This window comes from Cibotium barometz, chromosome 30, assembly GCF_041138505.1.
Source record: "Cibotium barometz isolate CiBa-2024 chromosome 30, ASM4113850v1, whole genome shotgun sequence".
Taxonomy (NCBI): Eukaryota; Viridiplantae; Streptophyta; class Polypodiopsida; order Cyatheales; family Cibotiaceae; genus Cibotium; species Cibotium barometz.
In genome coordinates, this window is record NC_141075.1 from 26,799,333 (window position 1) to 26,823,485 (window position 24,153).

Genomic DNA, 24,153 nt, shown 5'->3' on the forward strand with positions numbered 1-24,153 from the left:
GAAAATTTACAATTTTAATGGATTTTCTAAATTTCTAGGTCAAAAATATATTTTTAAAGGAATTTGAATGGTCACGGGCACTCGAATGGACACACCACATGTCAATCACCAACCCCACATTTTCCAGAAATTTAAAATAACCTTTGTCTAATTTTCAAAAATTTTTTGAAATTTTTAATTTATCTCGAAGACATTAGAATATGAACGGTCAAAAAATTTCAAAATCCCAATGGCGTTCCCGGAATACGAAAAGCCAATAGTTTCGGGAAAATGAAAAGACAAAAAAAAAACAATCAGAATGTGAAAGGCCAAAAGTTTCCAGAATCCAAAAGGTCAAAAGATTTTCTGGAATTCAGAAAGCCAATTGGTTTCCCGGGAATGTTGAAAGCCAAGAGATTCCAAGAAAAAAATTCCAAAAAAATTCCATAGAATTTTTTTTCTTAAATCTCATATTTTCTCAAATTTTCAGGCTTTTTTCCAAGCTTTTTTTTTAAGATTTCAAAAGCTTTTTTTTAATTTTAAAAAACTCATTTTTTAAAAATATTAAAAAGCTTTAATAAAAGCTTTTTAAGCTTAAGCTTATAAGCTTTAAAAAAATTGATTTCATGGTGGGGGGATTTTTTTCACCCGCCAGCCTGCTGCGCGACCCCCCCCCCCCCCCCCCCCCGACGTGGTGCTTTGCAAGATTGAGAGGACCTCTCTCCTCCTTTCTCTCTCCTCTCCTTCTCCAATGCATTCTCAATTTCTCTCTCCACCCCCTCCTTCTCTGTAATCAAAGAGGAGAACTAAGATTTAATTAAACTTCCATTAATCATAATTAAAGTTTAATTATGATTAATATTTAATCACATTATGCCTATTAAGAGGCGTTCACACGCGGGAGAGAGAAATAGAAAAAAAAATTAGAATTGAGAGGAGAAGAGGGTCCCATGCACACGGGAGAGCACTCCATGCATCAATTGGCTGCCCCACTCTGCATTTTAGCAAAAATTTGGCAGAAAATCGATAGCATCTCCGCGAAAAACTCGCCAAAATGCATTAAAAATATATTTTTTTCATAAAAATGCTCTAAAAATTTTTAAAAATTTAGAAAAAAATCTTATAAATTATAAAAATTCAGGAAATTCAGGAAATCCATAGTAAAATGTGTGGTATTTTGGTAAAAATTCTATAAATGCTTATTTTAAACCATAAAACATTAGAAAAAATAGCATTAAACTCACGGAATTCCCCCGCAACGTCGATTCGTCCATTGAATAGAAGAAACACGCGTTCCAACCACCATATCGACAATCCACGTGATAATCATCAAAATAAATTAACAAAATAATATTTTTATTTTGTAAATATTAAAATTTACTTTAAAAATTACCAAAAATTATAATAAAAAAGAAAAATAGAACAATTAATGAGAGACTGCTCTGATACCACTGTTAAAACCCTAAGATCTCTATAGATAATTGTTATGCATAAACATGTATAAATCAGACATAAACTCATCCACCCGACCAGCCCAAGGGATGTACACATGAATTATAATGAAGTACATCAAACCTTTACCTTGATGTCCCATACCATCAAGAGGTATTACTCTGGAAATCCAGCAGCATGTAGCTATAGTGTGAAATGGTAGGTGAGTAGTTACAATCCTCTACACAAGAGAACATAACATAACCTAGCCCAGCTTAGCCTCCCTTAAGTGTGTCCCGTGCCCCTATTATATAGGAGGGCCCTCAAGTGACTCTTGACTCTCCATTTCCCATGTGTGACCCTTGGATGCCTGACCCTAACCTTAACCCTTAAGGTTAGTCCTAACCCATGCTCCATTAGAGCTTGTTCCCATGCTTCTATGCTCACAAGCCTGATGTGGGTTAGCCTCCTAGTATATGCACACATAATGTGCATATAACATCGACCAATCTTCATCGACATATTCCAAGGATGGAATCTACATCAGGAAGGGGGGCATGTTAACCCTCATTGGATACCTCTCTAGCATCATTATATTTTACGTGTGCGATCACCTCTTGTCTATGAAAGGCACACCACGAGATTAATTATAGAGATTGTATTCTTAGATTAAGTTTTTGCACTAGCCTAGGCGGTCATTGGATAGCCATGGACCTATTTTTTAACTATGGTCGCCCAAGGTGTGAAGGTTGGAGACCAAGATAAGGGTCATTTTGTAGTCTCACCACTCATTCTCTTATGCTAATTCCATAGAGTTCTCTTCTTCTCTACTCTCCTATGCTATTTCTTTCTTGCTTACCTCTTGCTTATTTAAGCTCTTGTGTGCTTGCTTGCATGTATGTGAGAGAGGGGGATGCATCACTAATCACATACTCAAGGGCATGCGATGCATCGTCAAAGTTGAATACTCATGGTCATCTGATGCATCATCAATCGAATGCTCATGATCCTTTAATAGACCCTCATGATGGATAGTGAAGAAATGAGTTACCTGGCTCCTGCTCTAGATCTCAGTGGTCTCAAGGATGTTTTTTTTTTGTTTTTTTTTTCCAAAATCTATAGCTCCATCTGTTGCTTCTACTCAATCTTGTCACTTCTCCTATGATTTCCTTGAAGCTTAGACCATCACATCATCATGTTTTCCTTCACATTACCTTTTTTTTTGGGTGGTTATATTGCCTCCTCCACACCAACATGATGATGGAAAAACTCTACCAAGGTTTTTTTTTAAGTTCCACGGCTGTTGTGTATATCAATTTTGTTGTGTTGGTAGAAGCAAAGAGTCATTTTAATAGGCATCAAAGAGTCATTTTAATAGGCATCAATACTCCTATACAAAATAAGGATTATCCAAAGTGTTTGGTATAGCTTTTCATAGGCTTTGCCATTGTATATTACTAAAAGCTATATCTATTTATTGACAATTACATGTTGATCTTGTTCTAGATTAGTGCACCAAGATGTCAAGTAATCTTATAGTTAATTTATTGTTAAGATACTATTAAATCTTAATCCTCTTGTTGCACCTTATTATTGATAGTTTAAGTGAATCTTATAAATGAAGGAAGCCTCCAAGGATATTGACTACATCATTGACATCGTTACTATCATTTTTTGCCCATAAGCAACTATTTATTACTTGCACCCCTTCCAATAAATATTGCTCTTGACTTAATCTACCATTAACTCTCTACTAATTATTGTTAGGTATTATTAAGGATTCTTAATGCAATAATCGACTGTAATTAGCTTGTTGCTGTAACATACCTCCGAGATTAATCTTAAGTTTTGGATGCTATAGATTTCAGTAATGAATTCCAGTAGGTTTTCAGCGGTAAAAATTCTAAGTGTTAAAATTAAGTGAAAACTCAATTTTTTGAGTTTTCACTTAATTTTAACACTTAGAATTTTTACAACTGAAAAACAACTTAAAACCTACTGGAATTTGTAGCATCCAAAACTTAAGATTATCTTTAATCATAACTTGGTTAATCTCGGAGGTATGTTACAGTTGTACCTTGTTTAATGATGATTTGAGTAGATCTTGATAAGATTAGCATTAATCTTATGCTATTAATCTCCTTTCTTAATCAATAAACTATCTAAATTACTCTTAATCATAAGTGATGTTATATTTCTCACTAATCACCTTCATTATATCTTAAACTTACTTAATCTCTATATAATCCAACAAAACACTTTGATTAAGCCTTAAACTTACTTAATCTCTATATAATCCAATAAATCACCTTGATTAAGCCTTAAACTTGCTTAATCTTTGCATAATCCAACAAATCTACTTGTTGTCCACCTATTTTGTCCCCTTTCAACCTTTCTCTGTAGTCTTTGCACAACAATTATTCTTTGTAAGAAAATTAACCAAGAACTGAAAAAGGTTGAAAGATTAAGCATGCGCTTAATTTATTTCACTCCAAATCCATGTTGAAACCTGATTTTGCATAAGAACTTTAACTCTGCACACTTTCTTTATTAAGATTCACAATTGGCACTCCAAGATCCTCTAAGACTTGCACACTAACTAGTTTTCTTAATTTCTCCATCAAGATTTGTAGAAGACTTAGTAAATCCCTCATTAAAAGAAGAAATCCCTCAAAGATTTTCAAGAAAATGTCGGTTCTAGGGTTTGTTGTAATAGAGTGCAAAATTAAGGTTAAGAAACAATGCAGTTTAGAGTGTTTGAAATTTGTGATTAGCATGTACCCAAAAAGAATCACCATGAATCCCATATCTAATCGACTCTCGACAAAGATCAAAGCAAATCTAAAAAATTATGTAAAACCTAATCCAAAAATGATTTAACAGTAATCACTGCTTAAATAAGGATCTAGGCAAAGCTTTGATACCAATGCAAGGAAGGGATCTAGTGAGAGATAAGGGAACTACACTCATTATTATACATGGAATACACACGTGTACTCATTATAGAGAGTAGCCACCTAACCATGGAAACTCTGCCGCCATGAATGTTACAAAGTTCAAATTCTTTACACAAGTGAGAGCAGTTGCTCTTCAAACGAGAGGACTATTACAGGTATGAAATTTATTATATTTTAGATTGAATATATGTTTGAGTAATATATATGTAGGAACCAACCCCTAAGTCGAATGTGAAAGTAAATTATTTAAAGGTTGCACAAAGTGCAAGTGGTAAGTATGTGCAAAAGGATCACTTTAGTTTGATTAATTTATTTAAAGGTTACACAAGGTTCAAATGGTGAGTGTGTGTGTTTACACCTATCAACGCTTTATATTGCGATTAATTATTGAGGTGTAACAACTAATTGGAATAGCTAATATGTTTATGTTTGTGAAATAGGTGATGATGAGCAGTGTGAGTGTGTTGCATGTGGAGAATCCTATTTTGTGCCATCTCGGATTATTAGTTCCGATGATTTTTATGTATATATTTTATCCACCCCTTGTGTGTATGGACATGGACATTTAAATTGTAAGTGCATGTGAACAAAGTTTATGGTGGAAGCCACAAAGGTGTAAATAGGATAAGTGTCTTGTCAATTTGGTAAAAGCAAGGCCCAATATTGTACATGTACTCTATTATTAGCTTAAGGGCTAAATTTTAGAATATTATTAAAAATACCCATGTCGTGGAGAGAGCCTCATGCATGGGGAGGAAATTGAACCCAATCTCGTGTCATATTCTTATGGTTTTTCTATCTTTCTTCCTTGCATACGTGTTTTAATTATCTTCCATATGCTATGGCAATAGGTGTTTTCACAATTAAATTATATGGCTAATTGACTTAGACTTAAGATCCATTTTAGTGGTATCAAAGCACAAGGCCAAGTACAAAGGAAGGACGAGTTTGGAAGAATAAACTTTAAAAAAGGTTTTTGGAATTTTTATTCAAGCTCAAGTAAGCCTTAAACTATTTCTTCCTTGTGTGATTTGTTGAATTTAATTTCACAAAACGTGCAAGCCTTACAAAGCGAATTGTGAAGAGTACTTGAAAATCACTATCAAGATAAGGGAAATCCCAATTTGAAGTCTAGAAGCTTAAGGAATTTAAGACTATGTTCTTTTAACCATAGGGTAGTGCCCCCAAAGGTCAAAACTAGGTGAAAAACTTCTAGTTGTTTTCCAAAACCATAAAACTACTTTCTTCATCACTAATCCTCTCCCAAATCAGAGATCATAGATGAAATTAGCATAAGGAGGAGCTTCAAGTTCAACCTTCAAGTTTTTCAAAGTCTTCAGTCCACACCCTCTCCTTCTCACAGTTTGACGGGCAGTGTTTCGTTAATCGCCATTTAGTTTAGTTTAGTTTTTTTTTGGGTAAGCTTGAACGGCTATAGCCTATAAAGCTTTAAGCTTTTAATAGCTTCAAACTTAAAGGCTTAAGCCTTAACAAGATAAAATCTAGATACCCAACTTTGAATTTTATTTCCATGCATGCAACGACAGCCACAAAAATGTTTACCAAATTGTTTTCTTAAGGGTTTTGAATAGAATTCATATAGTGATTTAACGTTGAAATACATCTAAATTTTAGTTTGTGCTATTTAAGACTCTCGTGCATAGAAAAGCATGTGCCCTTAATTTAAGGAAAATCTTTTTATGTTGAATACTATATTGATTTTTGCTCGATAAAATTACTTTTGGTATATTAAGCTAATTTGCCAGGAAGTTTCGATCGAGGATAGTTTTTCCGTTGTGTTATCATACCATAAAAGACACGTAACTTTTACTCTCTTTTCCTATTTTAATCTTTCTTTTTGGTTCAAAATTTCACGGCATGGGTGAATATCTACTCCATCCTACTATCTAACAGCAACTTGATTCCCTTCACGTGCTCATGGAAATATGACTCCATATCCCAAAGACCAAAGAAGAAATTTTTATTGTAGCCATTACTCTTCCTCGACAAACTCTTCAGACTGTATGAGTGTGGCATATGGCATCCTTAGCCATAGACAAAACATCTTGGTGCATTTCCCACGTGATCTTAGCTATCTTAGGCAACTTTTGGATATGTGGAGGAGGATGATCTTGTGGAGGCAAGTGGCATTCCCACTTGATCTAGGTGCCCCTCTTTGGCTTGATGTATAAATACCCCCACACCCTATGTGGGATGACACTTCTTTGTTGTAGCCTTTGTGGTGTATTCCTTTGGAGAGCAATAGAGAAGTGAGCCTTTGTGGCAACCATACGCTAGTCATTGTCTCTTGCTTATGCAAGCTTCATTTTCTTGTGTGAGTAGTCATCTATTCTTGAGGCAAGCCTTCTATACTTGTTCTCTTGTGAATAGATTGGGAATACTCCATGTTAACATTTTTGTTGTCTCTTGTAATCAAGGAGTCTTTTATTTGTGATTAGCTTATCGTATGATGTTTGCTAACCACTCTTTTTTACATGGTATCACAGCTTCTTTCCTATGCATTTATTTAGTCATGGGTGAAGTAGTGGATGTTGAAAATCTTCTTTGTGAAGTTCTTTATTATTTGTAACTAACTCTTTGTGAGTTGAGCTTGTCATTGTTTGTGGGAAGATTTTTGGCAAGTTTATTTGTGTGAGAATAGCCTTCTAATTAATCTCTATTTGAGTGGCACATGTTAGGATTAGGGAAATCTTGTGGAAGTGATACTAATTCTCATTTGTCATAAAACTAACTTCTTAATCATTGATTAGTGGCAAAATCAACAAGATTGAGAGAGAGAGAGAGAGAGAGAGTTTGTTTGGGTAAGAACATTGTGGGTATTGTTTTTTTTTTTTGAGAGAGATTCTTATTCGTGAAACACCTTCTACATTAGCAAAACTAAGTATGGAGAGAATGTGTGCATTTGAGTGACCCTTGTAAGGCATTCATTTGAGTGAGAGAGAGAGTGAATCTCATTATCTCTTACAATAAACTCTATGAGAGAGAATGAAATTTAAATCTATCAATTCATAGGAAGTTTGTGTCTTGCATTTTTTAGGAAGAGGAGAGGAAGAGTGTGAGCAAGACATGCTATGTCTTAACAAGTAATGTTTACAAATGACACCTTCAAATTGTTAGCACTACCATACTTCGTGGTGTTCTCTCATTTTGAGAATCTTTGGTGGTGAATAAAAAACCTTCTCAACAAAGCGTTTAAGCTCTAAGCGAGCCTTGAGATAGCTGCAAAAGTACAAGCTCTTTTTGAGCATCGGAGCAGCAGTTGTGCAAGAAGCTTATGTGACAAGCCCTGTGGGCTACGAGGTAGAAGTGGAAATATCAAGGTGGTGGCTGCGAGGAGGCAGAAGGTGCAACGACCAATTTTGTAGAGAAATCATCAAATCTCTCATGAAATCTCTCATGACCTGGCAAATGGTGGTGTTCTCTGCATATGGCGGCCAAGTCTGAATGTGGCTAATCATCTTCTCCATGGCATCCTTGCATAGCTGGTGGAGGCGGCGAAGAATTTTTGACGGCCAGCTTTTGCACGAATTAGCACTCGCTGGCTGACGATCAAGCTTCTGCGCACCATCAGAACTCAACGTGCAGCCTCAACAAAAGTAACCTCTGTGGCGGTGAGCTCAACCCAGTAATGCTGCTCAACTACTGGTGTGCGTGGAGGAGCACTGCCACCCGGACACGTAGATGGTGCTTTTTTGGGCATCTCATCAAGGCAGCAACACTCAAACAGGGACACCCTACCGCTTCGCCCAGCTTCCGTTTCTTCTTCTTTTTTTGGGTTTTTGAAATTAAACCTTAATTGGCCATTCCTTGAGAAATATATTTTGTATGGTGTGAAGCATATTCTACGTGCATATAAGCTCTCACTCTTTGTGATTGGAAAATAATAATAATAAAGGGAAAAAAACGAAGAAAAAGAATGATAATCATGGTCAAGAAGTCCTCTTTGTATAAAGGACTTTCACTTATCCTTGGTCCATTTTTTCATGGAGAAAAACAATGGCGTCCTCATGTGAATCCATAAGTGTGGTAAAACCAAAAGAGAGATCTAGGAGCAAGCACTTAAAAAAATCAATGAGCCTTGTCACACAAGGGGAAGAAAGTTCCATCTTATTATAGTGCAGCTAGGTGTTAGGGATTCACAGGTTTTTTAAGTAAAAATTTGGAGTTGTATGGTGAGGGAGACTTCTTTATGAAGCAAGGAGAGTAGTAGTACTCTTATCTTCTTTTGTACAAACCCCCATCTATAAAGGGTTCTGAGAGGGTAGTTTTTTTTCATTTTTTAGCAATGGGGAGCAATGGAAATGGGTATTTCAAAAGAGGAGAAAGGTTTGATGGATCTAAGTATCACACTTCGACCATCAAATGCAAATGGCTTTGACAGATAGAGAGCTTTGGGGAATTGTGAATGGGACTAAGAGGAAACCAAATGCAAGGAATCCTGATATGGCTACAAAATGGGAAAGCAATGATGCAAAGGCTCTCTCATACATTATCAATGGCTTAAGTGATAACCAAATACATCAAGTGAGTTCCTCCCCCACCGCTTGGCTAAGGTGCAATTTTTGGTCAAGTAAATGCTCTACTCATCTTTTATTAAGGAAGAAATTATACAGGTTGGAGAAAGAGGAGAAGACCATAGTGGCTTCTCACATTAATGACATAAGGTGTCTAATATACCAGCTTACTGGAGCTAGTGTGGTAGTCCAAGAAGAAGAGTCTATTTTTATATTGCTTGCAAGTATGCCTGCAGCATATGTGTTAGTGTCATTTGCAAATCAACCTAATCTAACTCTTGTCACTGTATCGTCTTCACTCATTCTTGAGGAGACAAGATTGGAAGGAAGGAAAGCCTCTACTTCAACTACTTCTCCTACCAGTGATACAATAAACCCTCATCACTCAAGTGAGACAGCTTTATTGATGGATGGTCAAAAGAAAAAATTCAAGACTGTGAGGTCTTGTTTCTACTGCAAAAACAAAGGCCATGTCATCAAGGATTGCTACCAGAAGAAGAGAGATGAGGCGAATGAAGCTAAAGGCAAGAAAGAAGAACCTATAAAGCAAGCAAACTGTGCAGACACCTTGTTCTAAAGGTGTACTATTTGATCTTCATTATTGGACAATTGTATCTGTGTGATAGCCGATGGGCAAATGTAAATTTACTAATTTGGAATCATAATCCAACATCAACTAGGGTCAGTTCAATTTTTAAGGCAAGGTTCCCCTTATTTGATAATGTTTCAATTTCGCACCACATAATCTTGGTAAGCATTATTCTTTTACCAATTATTAACATTTATTTACGATTTCATTCGCGCAAGGTATGGTTTTGATCTATCTAAAGTTAAGTTTCATTTTAAACACGTCTATTTAATCTGAGTATTTATCTATCAATCTTCACAAATATTCTTTTCAAACTGCCATCTCATGATAATGTCAACATTGCTGATCATTCTTTATTAGTCAATTTCATTACACTGTTAACTTGAGGCATCTAGAGTCATCACGACATCAACCATCGTCAAAAATTCATACCGATTGATCAAGGGGCTTTCCATCTGTCTCTTTATAATTCTTAATAAATATTTCTATGATATTTGCTTTCCAATATATATATATATATATATATATATATATATATATATATATATATATATATATATATATATATATCTTTATTAGTCAATTTCATTACACTGTTAACTTGAGGCATCTAGAGTCATCACGACATCAACCATCGTCAAAAATTCATACCGATTGATCAAGGGGCTTTCCATCTGTCTCTTTATAATTCTTAATAAATATTTCTATGATATTTGCTTTCCAATATATATATATATATATATATATATATATATATATATATATATATATATATATACATACATACATACACACACACACACACACACAAACATATATATAAAATTCTTAATAAATATTTCTATGATATTTACTTTCCTATATATATATATATATTAGAAAATTTGGATTATAAATTTTATTTGGGAATTGGCTCTTCCATCTTGAACTCTGTGTGTGTGTGTGTGTTTGTGTGTGTATAAACACACACACACACACACACACACAACATACCCACAACCATGCTTATCAAACGAGGTAGAGCTTCCCAGGTCACTGCAAAGTCACATCTCGCGGTCTCAACATTATCCAACCACCATCACTCATAGTTTACCAATGTACGCGCCATACTAGGTGTCCTAAATTCTTCCATATTGGGTGTCTGAAATTCTTTCATTCTCATGGATAACCCAACCTCATTCACACTCGCCTTATCGACCATCCTTGCTACACATCAACACTCAATTCCCTATCTCAATCCATGTGTAAGAGTCAAAGAAAGTAGATAAATAAGTGTCAAAGAATGAGGTGTGTTGGAGTTTTCATTGAAATGGGTTGACCTTTTGCCCAATTCTAATGCACGACACCTGCAATATATACATGGGCTCTGCAAGCTCTCCACTTGTAAGAACTTAGAGAGAGAGAGAGAGAGAGAGAGAGAGAGAGAGAGAGAGAGAGAGAGAGAGAGAGAGAGACACTGGATGGTGCTAAGGAATGTGGAAAAGCTTGATGTGAAGGGATAATTGAGAGTCTACTTTTAAAGAAGGGAGATTTAAAGCCTTGTAGAGATAAGGGCTACTAGTTATTACTAGAAATGTTATGACACAGAGAAATGGTAGTGATATAATTCTTGCCATATATCAATGTGGCATCTACATTTCTATTTTCTATGCCTAGGTTGACACCATGTGGCTTTCAATTATATAGGCTTGTCCCCTCTATTAATCTAGGCCTATGATATATATATTGTATATAGATTAGTTGTTTAGATAAAATGTAATAATAATTTGACATTATATTTATTACTATGTAGTTTAATTATTTATAATCAAAATATATTATAAAATTATATCAAGTTAAATTTTGATCAAAATCCATACATAATTTAGATTATGTATTATAAATAAGATAATGCATAATATCAATATAATAATATACATTATATATAAAAATATCTATATAAGATAATACATAATATTAATATAATACTATACATTATATATAAAATGTATAAATCTTTATATACTAGATAATTACAAATATATTTTTAGGGTTTTATTTTATATTTTAATTTATTATATAATATAAATAATGCAATATAGGATATCTAATATATAAGTTAAAAAAGTTACTAAATTATGATTATTTAATCATTATAGTAGTTTATTTACTATGAATAATTATTGATACAAAAATATTACTAGAGCCTATTAATTACCCTAAGCAAATATACCCTACTAATACTACACTTCTCATCCTTAACATTACAAATATTACTAGAGCCTATTAATTACCCTAAGCAAATATACCCTACTAATACTACACTTCTCATCCTTAACATTACAAATATACTCCTTCAAAATTTCTACCTACTACTAATAATGCTAGACCAGACTTGTTAGGAATTTCTCATGTTGATATTAAGAATGTCTTATGGACATGTTAATATACTTGTATAACAACAAATTAAAGGACATTGCACCATGTGGCATGGTGGGATCCTTCCACATGGCACCATGCAACATTGTGGTGATTATCATGTGATGCCATGTGGTGGAATATGGAGCAAGTAATGGAAAAATTAAGGGCAGTGTAGTACCTCGCATGATGGGGTCTATGCCATGGTGTTGTGTGCCTTGGTCAAATCTACCATATGGTGCCATGTGGTATGATGGCTTCCCTTTATGTGGTGATGCAATATGGTGCCATCATAAAAAATATATTATGGGCTAGAACTTTTAAAGTTTGAGCTATTTGAATCTCAAGGCAAACACTTAGTTGAAATACAAGATTATACTTTTTAAGGGTTGAACTATTCACTTTATATCTTTGACCTACTCCAGCATCGTGAGAAATTGCCAATGTAGTTTTTTCCTTGAGGCGACCAAAGTGCCATGGGCCTTGTCTATTTAGCTACTTTTGCTCAGACTATTCCCTTTATAACCTTGACCTACTCCAGCACCATGAGATATTACCTAAATAACGATGTCATTTTTCCTTAATAAGGAGGCGAACAAAATGCCATGCGCCTTGTCTATTTAGCTACTTTTTCTCACATAATGGCATGACCAAGTAGTATCATTGTAGCCCGCTATTTGACTATTTGGAGCATGACTCAAATCTTTGTGCCTCTTTGAGTACTTCTATGCAATACCTTATGGACCCTATGCACGGTCCTTGTTTGCAAAAGAAAACCAAGAGTTGACTGATGCATATATAGCTTACCATTTGCTTGTGGGACTTTATGGACTCCTCAAGCTCAATGACATTAACACCCAACATGTAGTTTAAGCTGACTAGATTACTCTCTATATTCTTAACTAGATTATTGACATGAACACCCAACATGGAATTTAAGGTGACTAGATTACTCCCTACATTCTGGACCCTAACATCTTAAATGGCCCACTATGAAGGGGATGTTATACTTTGTTTGCAACCTAGTTCAACAAATTACGCACCCCTACCATGGCTTTGTCTATATGTAGCATTTACTTCATTGTTTATAGTGAATTTATGTATTGTGACCCTTCTTTATTGTGTTTTTTATTTTGACAACGATAACAAGCCCACCTTTGCATTGATGTCTCTCTTTTGTGAGTGTTACTTACTAACTATTGTGTTTTGCCTGGATGGTGACAAAGTGAGAGGTGTTGGTTTTTCCATTTGGCCGATAAAGTCACCTATTTGTACCCTTCTTAGTTACCTTACCAATTATAAAGTATGTACACTTAGCAAAGTGATTGAGATCTAAGTGTATGATTTTCGAGTAGCTCCTTTTTGATGCCGATCTATTGATCCTTTGGAATTTACTTAAGTGATGCGCTATTTGATGATTGCCTAGAGTTTGCATGTGCATAGACACAGACACACACACTCTCTCGTCTGTGCACATACACAGACACACATACACTCTCCCTCTATCTCTCTATGTCCCTCTTTCTTACTATGCACATGCAAACGTGCGCACGCCACACACGGACACATGTGACACCTTCTCTCTTTCTTACTTCCTTATTGTCGGAGCTTTTAACGAAGGCCACTACTCATTTTTTATAGAGTGCCAACTTATACTTGAAACATCTTGAGGTAAGTGCGTAGTGAAAGATTCCATGGTGGGACTCGCTGTAGGTAGCTCGTCACTTTTTTGAAAAGGAAACGTGAAAAAAATTTCTATTAGGAGTGGAAAGCAAGTTTTCAAAGTCGAGCGCACAGCGCGGTCGGAAGCTCGACTAGATCCAGCATTTCAGCAGAAAACACATACATCACCAGCCCCGCCCCTTTGCTACAGCAACAACACAGAGATAGCCGAAACCCTAATTCTGGTTCCGATCTGAACTCTGCTGCGTATCCATGGCTTACGATGCCAATCCGTTCGATGAAGAGGACGTGAATCCCTTCGCCGTAAGCTTATCGATTCTTTTCCGGATTCACCATGTTTCTAAGGTTTCCTTAGGGGTCGAAAGGCATGTGAATCACCATGCTTTTTGAGAGTATTAGAAGGCTTGCGTTTTGGCATGTGGTTAGGTTTCATCAGGGTAAGTTCTTAGGTCAGAAGGTATGCGTTTTGGCATGTGATTCATTATGAGGTTTCAAGGTCAAGAGGTATTGTGATTCACCATTTGGTCGAGGTTTCCTGAGGGCAAGTTTTCGTGTCCGTTTTGGCTTGTGATTCACCATATTTTGTGCATTCCCCCGAGGTTAAGTTAGGGCTGAAGGATTTGCCATATTTTTCTCCAGTTTCATGAGGGCAAAATATGTTTTGGCACGTGGTTCGCCATGTTTTTGTGGTTTCATGAGGGATCAGGAAGAACACTTTAGGTGCTTGTTTTGCCATGTAGCAAAGCCTTCCTTTATGCTTGTTTTGTTCATGCTCTTTTTTTTCTTGCCAGGATCCGGCTGTGCATGCACAGAGATCAGGACAACCACCTTATGCTGGTGGAGCTTTCTTCAATCCGGTCATTCTCAGTCTGCAATTCTTTCAAAATCTGCTGAATAATTTGCAAAGCTTGCTTTACAGAACATTTGGCTTCGAAATGTCTTTTCTTGCTTTCTTTGATTTTTCATGTTTTAGTATAGAGATTATTTGGTCAGAATTTATGGGGCAAATGATTTTTTGACCTTCACTTGCGAAGGCACCTGCACAATATTATTCAGCATTCACAGTGTTTAAAACAAAAGTTTCTTGAATTGTTGAAATTTCATAATTGCTTTCTTCTTTTCTTTTTTCCCCTTCACTTCATGTATTTTCTTGAGTTATCATCCTTGAGAGCTTCGAATAACTATGGTGCTTTAGTTTGGGTTGTAATCCACAATTAATTCTAAATCTATTCGGACATGAAGTCCTACATTTATGCATGCATGTTTACAAGCATTTCTTAGTATGTTTACGAGTCTCTTCTCTTGCATGAATGTGTGTGCGAGAAAAAGAAAGAAAGATATATTAAGTGTCTACTAAAGACCCAATGGGCCTGTGAGACCAAAGTGATACAATAATGTCCATGACATATTTCATCATGTAATGGAAAATAAAACAGAAAGAAAACAGAAACATAGGTATCTCACTTGGGTGATACAAAACTGTCCATGGAAACTCATCATGGAAATACTAAGAACATAGAAACATGAGAGCAGCATCAACTCTGAGTAGATGGTATACCACTCTCCAAAATATCAAGCATGGGGCTAATGAGTATGGCCGAGAGGTCTCCCTTAGCTATGTCACGTGGAAAGGTAGCTTGATGGCGGTGGAGCATGTCCTGGATTTGGAGCTGATGAGGTGACCGTGGCTGAGGGGGGGGCCTGGGGTGTCGGGCACACTGGAGTGCGGAGGCTCGGTCCGAGGTAACTCCTTTCGAGCAAGGTAGGTCTGGAGTAGCTCGTGGAGGGTCCACAAGATCCACTATATCAGTGTTCTCCGCCTCCTGGGTCCGGAAGAAACTGGTGATGGTTGGTGGCGAGGGAGGGGGCGGGGTGGCTGGGGCCGAAGCTCTCTCAAGAAGGTGTTCCTGTGTCTGCGGAGCTCAAGCAGGAAGAGGGCTAGGCAACGTTGGTCTTGGAAGTCAATGATCCTGTAGAGTGGGCCAAATCCCTCACGAAATAGTTTGCGAAACCTCCCACGGATCTCATGGTATACTGGGTAGCGGCATATGTAATGCTCCTCCGTCTCAACCTCTGTGTGGCAGATCCTCTTCTCTCTGTGTCTTCGTATGAGTTTCTTGGCTCTGAAGATGCGCTCAACTCTACTTGTCTCCACTCTGAGGCAGTGGGATGAAACCGATATCTGGCCAATCGCAATCTGCATGGCATGGGACATGTGAACACTCAAGTAGCCCGACTGTTGGATGAATCCATCCTCAGTGAGTGTGAGGAAGTGATCTCTGTAGAAGTGCATCTTGGTGGGGAGCTCCGAAGGTGTGATCCATGTGCAATGGGTGTAGAGGCTGAGAAGATCTAACCAGATAACCCGGTTGGTATCCTCGTGAGAGAGCCGGGGAGGAATGCTTCCCCCCCTGCCATCAGGAACGATCTCTAACCTGCCCTTGCTGTGAATAGGGATAGTTGACTTGTCATCAATAAGGATATGACTTGTATGCCTTTAAAGATCCTGTAACTACTCTTGGGAAGGAGTCATGTGCCTAGGAGCACCATTGTCTAGAATGTAGTCCTGAGTATCCCTAGCAGTGAATCGAACCGCCTCCCTGCTCGAAGAAGATGAAACTCCGGTGTCCATAATCTCCAACTGCACAAAAGTTGGAGTCTTCACGGTTACAGTTGAGGAATCTGGTGCTCTGTTGAGGACATAATAGTGGCCTTTCTCGGCACAATGGTTATAGGTCTGCTCTGCCTTCAAGGCGCTCTTGCTTAGAAGACTTTGCCTGTGAAGACTTGGCTTTGCCTTTGTTGCGGCCTTTTGACCGATGGCCAGTCAAGGTCTCAGAACCTTCGCCCTGTGGAGGGTTCATAGACCGCTCTTCTTGGTCCAAGACCATTGACACAAGCTCCTCCTATGTGATGGTGCTGAGCCTCCCACTAGTGATCAAAGAGGAATAGAAAGTTGAGTATTGAGGGGTCAGATGCGACATGGCCATGTCCTCTGAAGATATCTCCTTCCTACCCTGAAGAACATCTTGCTGAAGAGCCTGGAGTTTGTTGTTGTGTTCCCGCATCGTCGAAGACTTTGCAGAATCCATCACTTGCATCTGCACTTCCAAGGAAATCCGCTTCATGGGTGATACCTTATTATACAGAGAAGCCAAGTGCCATGTGTTTGATATGATTAATCACTTGGGGTGTGTAATTAAGGAAGATAAAAAAACGCACATGGGCATTGACACGATCCCATAATGTGCCTGAGCCTTCCGTTCTCCGAGTAGAGGGTAAAAGCTCCCCGTCTTGCAACTCTGGCCGTGGAACACCAACCACAATGAAATTAGCCAAGTCATAAGACTCCCAAGATAGACTCCATCATTACCTTCCATATTCCATAGTTGGTCCGGTCCAACTGTGGATCCATCGGGAATGTGGGGAGAGTGGGGATCTTCACGTGCTTCTCAGCCATCTCAAGCAAATCTGCCATCTCAAGGGTTCACAAGGTCTTGTGAAGGGAGGGTGGGTGGGAAAAAAAATGAAGAAGAGGCTACAAACATTATGCAAGGTGGCTGTCCAACCGTGATGGCTGCCAAGTCCCGAACAGCCCAAGAAATCTCCAATCAGCACCAAAAAACAGCAAACCCTCAAGCTCCCACTCTACATATGCCGAACAACCAAATACCCGCAAATGAACAACAGAGGGCTTCTCACCATGGAAAGCCTCATATGGAGTTTTATCTTGAAGAGCCGCAGTAAGAGACCTGTTCTGAATATAGACAGTAGTAGAAGCCGCCTCAGCCTAGAAACGTTGAGGTAAAGAGGAGTGCTCAAGCATAGCATGGGCCATCTCCATGATAGTTTTATTCTTCCTCTCTGCAACTCCATTGTGTGTTGGAGTATATGTTGTAGACTGTAGTAAGCTGTCTCCGAATGCTGTGATTCTTGCAATATTGATGAAACTCCTGGGATGTAAACTCACCCCCTCTGTTAGTCTTGAAAACCTTGACCAAAGAACCAGTTTCTTTTTCCACCTCAACCCTCCAATCACAAAAGTGCTGAAAAGCCTCATCCTTAGACTTCAAAAAGAAACCCAAGTAAATTTGGAGAAGTCATCCATCATCATGAGCATGTACGCCTTTCTCAAAGATGCGGTACTCATAGGACCACATAAGTTTGCATGAACAAGAGTAGGTGATGTTGAAGATCTGTGTGTTGCCTCCTTCGGAAAGGGTCTCGGTGTTGCTTCCCTTGTAAACAAGAGGAACAAACAGAAGATGGAGCCTTGATGGTCGGTAAACCCTCAACTAACCCATCCTTTGAAGCTCGCTGTAGAAGTTGATAACTCAAATGGCCAAACCAAGCATGCCAGAGAGTTGAAGAAGAACCAGAAGAGAGCAAAGCGGTTAACTTGTACAAGCCACTATCCTGGACTCCCTGAGCCAAGATGCTACCAATCTTCTTATCACGAATAGTAATCTCATAATGTGAGAAGATCACCTCCGCACCCTGAGCTGTAAGAGCACTCACTGGCAAAAGGTTAAATGCCAAGTCTGGAATGTACAGAACGTCAGAGAAGTACCTCTTGTCCTCAGAGGAGTGAAAGATGGGGATGGTGCCACGTCCATGAACTGGCACGGAAGAAGAATCACCCAAAGTGATATTGCTTGTCTTGGCAGTAAAGTCCTTGAACTAATCCCGATGAGGTGTCATGTGAGCAATAGCACCGCTATCCACAATCCAAGACCTCGATTGAGAAGTCACAAGAGCCAGTACACGACGAGCACCGGCTAATAGAAGAATTCCACGTCCTTGTTTTTAGAAGATTTATTTTTGTCTTTGTCTTTATCGTTGTTGTTATCCTTGGAGTTCTTGTCAGAATCCCCTTTCCCTTTCTTTTGTTGATTCTTTCCTTTATCTCGAGCAGCCAAAGCTCCATCATAACCACCAGAGGTGCCTGTCCGCTCCTCAAAGCGAGACTCAATCTGCATAATGGAGGGGAGAACTTCCTCCCAAGTGACTAGAACAGGACGAGGAGAAGAAACAAGAGATTGAAAGAAAGCATCAAACCTCTCTGGAATCTTGGAGAGGAGCCGAATAGCCATATCCTGTGTAGCGATATTCTTGCCACATACAACAAGCTCATCTTGGAGATTTTTCCTTTTTGGAGATGAAAGCAGATAAAGATGGAAAGGCAGAAACTCTCAAATTCATAAGCTACTTTTCCAAAGCCAAAATTCGATCCGGAGACTTCATCTTGTAAAGATATGCAAATGTCTTCCAAACTGCATGTGCAGCACCTACTGTACGCACATGAGAGAGAACAAAATCTTGACAATTTAACATCAGCAAGGAGAAAACACGATGATCATTCGCCTACCAAACATCAATTTGTGCCTGAGTCACACCAACGGTAGAAAGGGTGAGAGGGGTGGCATTGGCAGTTGTAAAACAAGCCAGTCCCAGAGATCCGCTCCACGTAAGGCTGATTTCACCTTCACCTATAGTTGGAGCCATCCAACTTTGCATACTCAGAGAACATATGAAGAGTAGTCGGGGCAGCCATCACTAAAACTTGGGCTCAATCTCAGAAGAAAGAAGTGTACACCACAGGTATCAAGGTTGCCACCAAAGCCAAAGTCACCACAAGACCCCCTCTGGAATAGATGGTGTCCACTGGAGAAGAAAACGCAGTCAAACAGCGGGTTGCAGACCTGAAAATACAGGCCAACCAGTTCCACACTTCTGTAGAGAAAAACGCTGATAAGAAAATACCTTTAGGCTGTAAACGATGAAGCTTGGAAGAAGGTAGAGCAATCAGCAGTAATGGTCCAGAAAACGCAGCAATCCAGAGGGCTGTGATTCTGAAAAATGCAGAGGTGAAGGGGCTGTAGATAGGGCAAAATCTGGGGCAACAGAGAGAACTCTGAACCTAGAGTGATGATACCATGAAAGAGTGCACACAGCGAGAACTCTGAACCTAGAGCGATGATACCATGAAAGAGTGCACACAGCGGAAGCAAGGTGAGCACTGGAGTGTGCTGATCTGAGATGTGCAAGAGAGAGAAAGAAAGAAAGAAAGAAAGCTGTATTAACGTCTACTAGAGGCCGAACTCGACCTATGAGACAAATCAATGTACAACTGTCAATGTCTTCTGGATGTCCAGAAAAAAAAAAGGACAAAATGACATGAAATAAACTATGAAAGTACTGAGCTAGTGGGGGGGTGTGATGGATGGAGCACTACTGCTAGAGGCTCAGTATGCAACCTATATGCGTAGGGTATACAAGAATGCAATGCAGATCTGTCTAGCTCCAACCAGTACCATAATGGGGATGTAATATGTGATACATAGGCGATGGCGAGGCAAAAATACCTCGGAGCATGATCTCCGGGTGTGAGTGTAAGTGAGCTAGCCGCTCCTGGATATGGTGCTGATGTCGAGCCTGTATCTCTGTGATATCCCTCTGATGTAGTCTGGGAGTCTGGTAGCCTGGTGCTCTGGGAGTCTGGTAGCCTGGTGCTCTCGGTCTCTGTCTAGCTCGGAGGTCCGCAGCGCGCTGAAGTGTAACCCCCTCCTGTGTCAGGGTAGGCATTGGGATAGATCTCTGGAAGGAATCAGTGAGCTGGAGCTGTCACCCACCTCTCCCTGTGGTATGAGTCCGTAGCAGTGTCTCTCTGTGGGCTGCGTCTCTAGCAAGAACTGGCCAAATCTGCGCTGGTCTGGGACTCCATGATCTGGCGGAGTGAGGGATGTCCACTGAAGATGGTGGTGTCTCTCTCTCTAATGACACTATATGCTTTGCATCTGCATACATAATGTTTCTCACTCTCAACCTCCTCCTGGCATAGTCTGCATATCCTCTCTGCTCTGGGGATCCGTGTTGCCCTACCTGCCTCAATCTCAAGCTGGTGTGATGACACTCTGAGCTGGCCAATCACCACTCGGGCACTGTGAGGCATGTACACATCCATGTATCCAGGTCTCTCTATGAATCCATCCGTTGAGATACGCATAAACTGATCTCTGTAGTATAGCATCTTCGGCGGTAGAGGCTGATTGGGTGTAATCCAAGTCTCTTGAGTGTATCGCTTCCATAAATCTTGCCGAAGGACATTGTTCCTCTCACTGTGAGAGAGCTAGATGTGTGGTGCATGTGGAAAGGTGGCAGGTGATCTATGTCAAGACTATGCTGAGTGAGCCACTGTATCATCTGTGAATACCATGATCTCCTATCTCCATTCTCTGCGAGCTGCCTGGACGCCTCAAAAGCTCTATGTGAGAGTCGATCTGATGGCATATCTCTGATCCTCTGTATGAAGCAGATCGTCTGGAAGAGGACCTCTACTAGCATAGGAGGTGCAGCAAACTCCGTCCGGACAATGTCATGTGGGACGGAGGGTTTGCTGCGGATCATCCGTGAGAGCATGAGAATCTGAGGCCTCTCTATCTGAGACCTTGTGGAGGTTGCGAGCCCAGGTGTCCATACTGCTGTAGCATACATCAAAGCAGGGGTGACTAGTGTGACAAACAACCACCCCTTCGTGCGGGGCTCTTGGAAGTGTGCCTGGTGACACTGTCTCTCTAGCATGGCCAGAGGTGCATACCCTCGTGTGAGTCTATCCTTGGCTACCTGTGCCATAGTAAATCTTCTTGGTGGAGTCGTAAATGTAATCCCCAGGTACACATATGAGTCTACCACCTCTACCTGTCCTCCTGCTAGTGTGAAGATGGCCTGTCGTTGAACCGGCCCTGAGGTGTGGCAAATCATGGCCTTCGTTTTCCCAAGGTTCATTGTAAGCCCCCTATGTGTGCAGAAGTCATCGAGTGCATGGAGATGGCGTTGTAGTCCCATCCGTGACTCATAGACTATAATAATATCATCTGCATATAGCATAATGTGGACTGTGGTACCTGAGATGTCTACCCCGTCCCCACCACCGTGACCAATGAGCCACCTCATTGATGTATAGCCCAAATAGTGTAGGAGAGAGTGGGCATCCTTGCTTCACACCTATGGTGCCAGCAATAACATCAGATAGCCCCCCGGGGCATCGTATGCGCCCGCAGACCTACTCATATAAAGCATAGATGCCCCAAACCATCTTCCGTTATAAATAACGAGATGGTGTCACGCTCCCAGCTCAAGTAAGTGATGACCATATCTGGTGTTATCCGGCCCCATGTCCTCTGACACCCTGCAAGCTCTCGTGTCCTCCACCTCTAGTGTGTCCATCACCTCGGGGTGCTCGAAATTATAATTGTCACACTGTCGGCTCTGTGTCTGTGCATTGAAGTCCCCCATAAGGAGGACTTCCCCCAGGTTGGAGTAGTGTATGATCTCATCTGAAAGGGCTGCGTATGTCCTCTTCCTTGCCTCTACTCTCATCCTCTGCTGTCATGGCATATCTCGATCCTCTAGGAGAGAAGTACCATAGAGCAATGTATAACACCCTGTCTGCGGAGAGCTACAGTCTAATCCACATGTATCTAGCCTCTTGGTCACGTGCTACCACCTGTAGGTGCTCCTGTAGCTCTCGCTTGAAGAGTACCGCTATACCTCCAGATCCTCTCGATGTGCTCTGTCGTGTGGTCCCCCTGTATGTAAACTCCCACTGATAGCCCTCTACTTTGGGTAGCCTCCTCTCTGGGCTCTGGTGCGTCTCTGTAAGTAGTATGATGTCCCGTCCCTCCATGACCTCCTCCATTCTCCCAAGATGTGTCCAAAGTGCTCCATAGATATGAAGCTAATAAGTTGAATATATTGCAATGAAAGCAATCCTGAGCAAGAGACATAAAGGTCTCATAAGTGAGGGATACAAAAGATGACCAAACTACTGAAAAGTGAAGAGGCTAGCCACCTATATATAGGTCATGAGGGGCTGGTTGATTGGAACAAAAAAACTGGCCGATTGGACAAACAGGCGCTAGCCGACTGGAAGTGCATCACCCGACTTGGGGAAAAATACCAAGAAAATGGGAAAAAATAGAGGTGGCAAGCCCACAACCAAGGGCCATAAAAGGGATCAAATGTGGACACAATACATGGGTAGAATATGGGGATGAATATGCTAACAGACATCTATCACACTGTGTAGAAAAAGAGTTGGGCTCAAATCACATGCCAAAGTTATTGATCATATCAGTCCTCACTGATCACATCAGTGAAGTATACCCTTGGTTGTGAAGTATACCCTTGGTTGTGAAGCCTCTCGGAGGGATACCCTGTCTCACACAAGCCTTCCTTGAGTGGAACTCTCAGGTCAATATTTAGTCTCACATCCATATACCCAAGCCACTTCGCAAGGGAAATAGTATATAAAGAAATGCTGAAGATATAGGCAAGATAACATAAAATAATTGTTAAAAAAAAAAACCCACTGTACAAAACAGCTCCACTTGGCCATATAAAGAATCCTTGATATAAAAGATACATTTCGATAGAACATTCTTCCAGTAGAATGATGTATAACATATTGAATAATACTTGAGCATTAATCCTGCATAGACATGCACAAGGAAAAATAGCCAAAAAGATTATTCATTACTAATTGGTCACACCAGTTGGTTATCCAAAGCCAAAGACTTAAGCTACTTTTTAGACTACTAGATGAAGCTATTTTTTTTAAAAATAAAAAAAGGATACAATATTTTGGGTGTTATATAAACCCATGTGAATATGCCCTCAACAGCTGCCAAGCCCTTCCTAAGGAAAATATGGTGGTCCCTTGGGAGTGTAATCCTCTTTACCACCAGCTTGGAAGGGTTACATGGGAGGAGAAGGTCGAGCACTCATCTTCTCTTGCATTGCCTTTTGAGAAAAGCTGACTTGGTCCTTGTTTTCTTTGCTTTTCCCTTGGATGCTCTTGTGCCTTAAAAAGCATCTACTTTCTGAGAGCCACCAGTACTCATGAAAGACTTCTTCTTCTTCTTCTTCTTCTTTGAAACATTTGCTGGTTGATTCACCTCAATGTGCACTTGTTAGTTGGCGGGAGCTTGAAATTTGATGAGTGAATCCTGCTTATCTTTTGGCTCTTTAATAAATACTCTTGATGAACTACGAGCTAGTTGATAACCTTCTTCTAACAAGAAAGCAATGGCCACTTTTCTTGGATTTAGCCCTTCTTGCCTTGCCCAATCTCCCAACTTGTCATGAAGGTTTGTGACCGAATAATCCTTTCCTTGGTTTTCTTGAAACTCTTCAATTAAGCTATCTTTTTGGAATAACAACTCCTTAAGCTCCTCAATCTGTTGGAGATAGAAGTCCTCTTGGATCTTGATCTCCTATTTCTATAGCTTTCACTTTTTGTGCAGAGTTCCCCATGGGTTTTAAGTAGTACAAGAGGATGGGGGATGCCTTTGCCTCAAATTTGATGTTGAGAACCTTGGCTCTGATACCACTGTAATAGGCACGGGTATCCAGATAAACACTTCAATCCTAGTTTGAATACACTTGCCAAACAATGAGGAACTTTACACTGAATGGAAGCTCTCCTCACTAAACACATCATTGGGGCCGGAACGGGCCGCCCTCCATTAGGAATAACTTCATTCCAAGGAGTATTTTTTATAGTACAAGTATGAGGGCACTT

General features: G+C 39.7%; 1 protein-coding gene across 3 annotated transcripts in view; it reads left to right on the plus strand.

Annotated features, from left to right (window-relative positions):
* Positions 1-13,648: 13,648 nt before the first annotated feature.
* LOC147621337 (secretory carrier-associated membrane protein 1-like) overlaps positions 13,649-24,153 on the plus strand; it is a 51,990-nt gene continuing 41,485 nt past the window's right edge. Inside the window, exons 1-2 of one of the 3 annotated variants that reach the window (XM_086824067.1) lie at positions 13,649-13,874; positions 14,363-14,428. In XM_086824067.1, the coding sequence (XP_086680193.1) occupies positions 13,824-13,874; positions 14,363-14,428 (117 nt within the window). In that variant the 5' untranslated portion in view covers positions 13,649-13,823. The remainder of the gene's footprint in view (positions 13,875-14,362; positions 14,429-24,153) is intronic. The other 2 variants (XM_086824068.1, XM_086824069.1) reach the window with 2 other exon arrangements.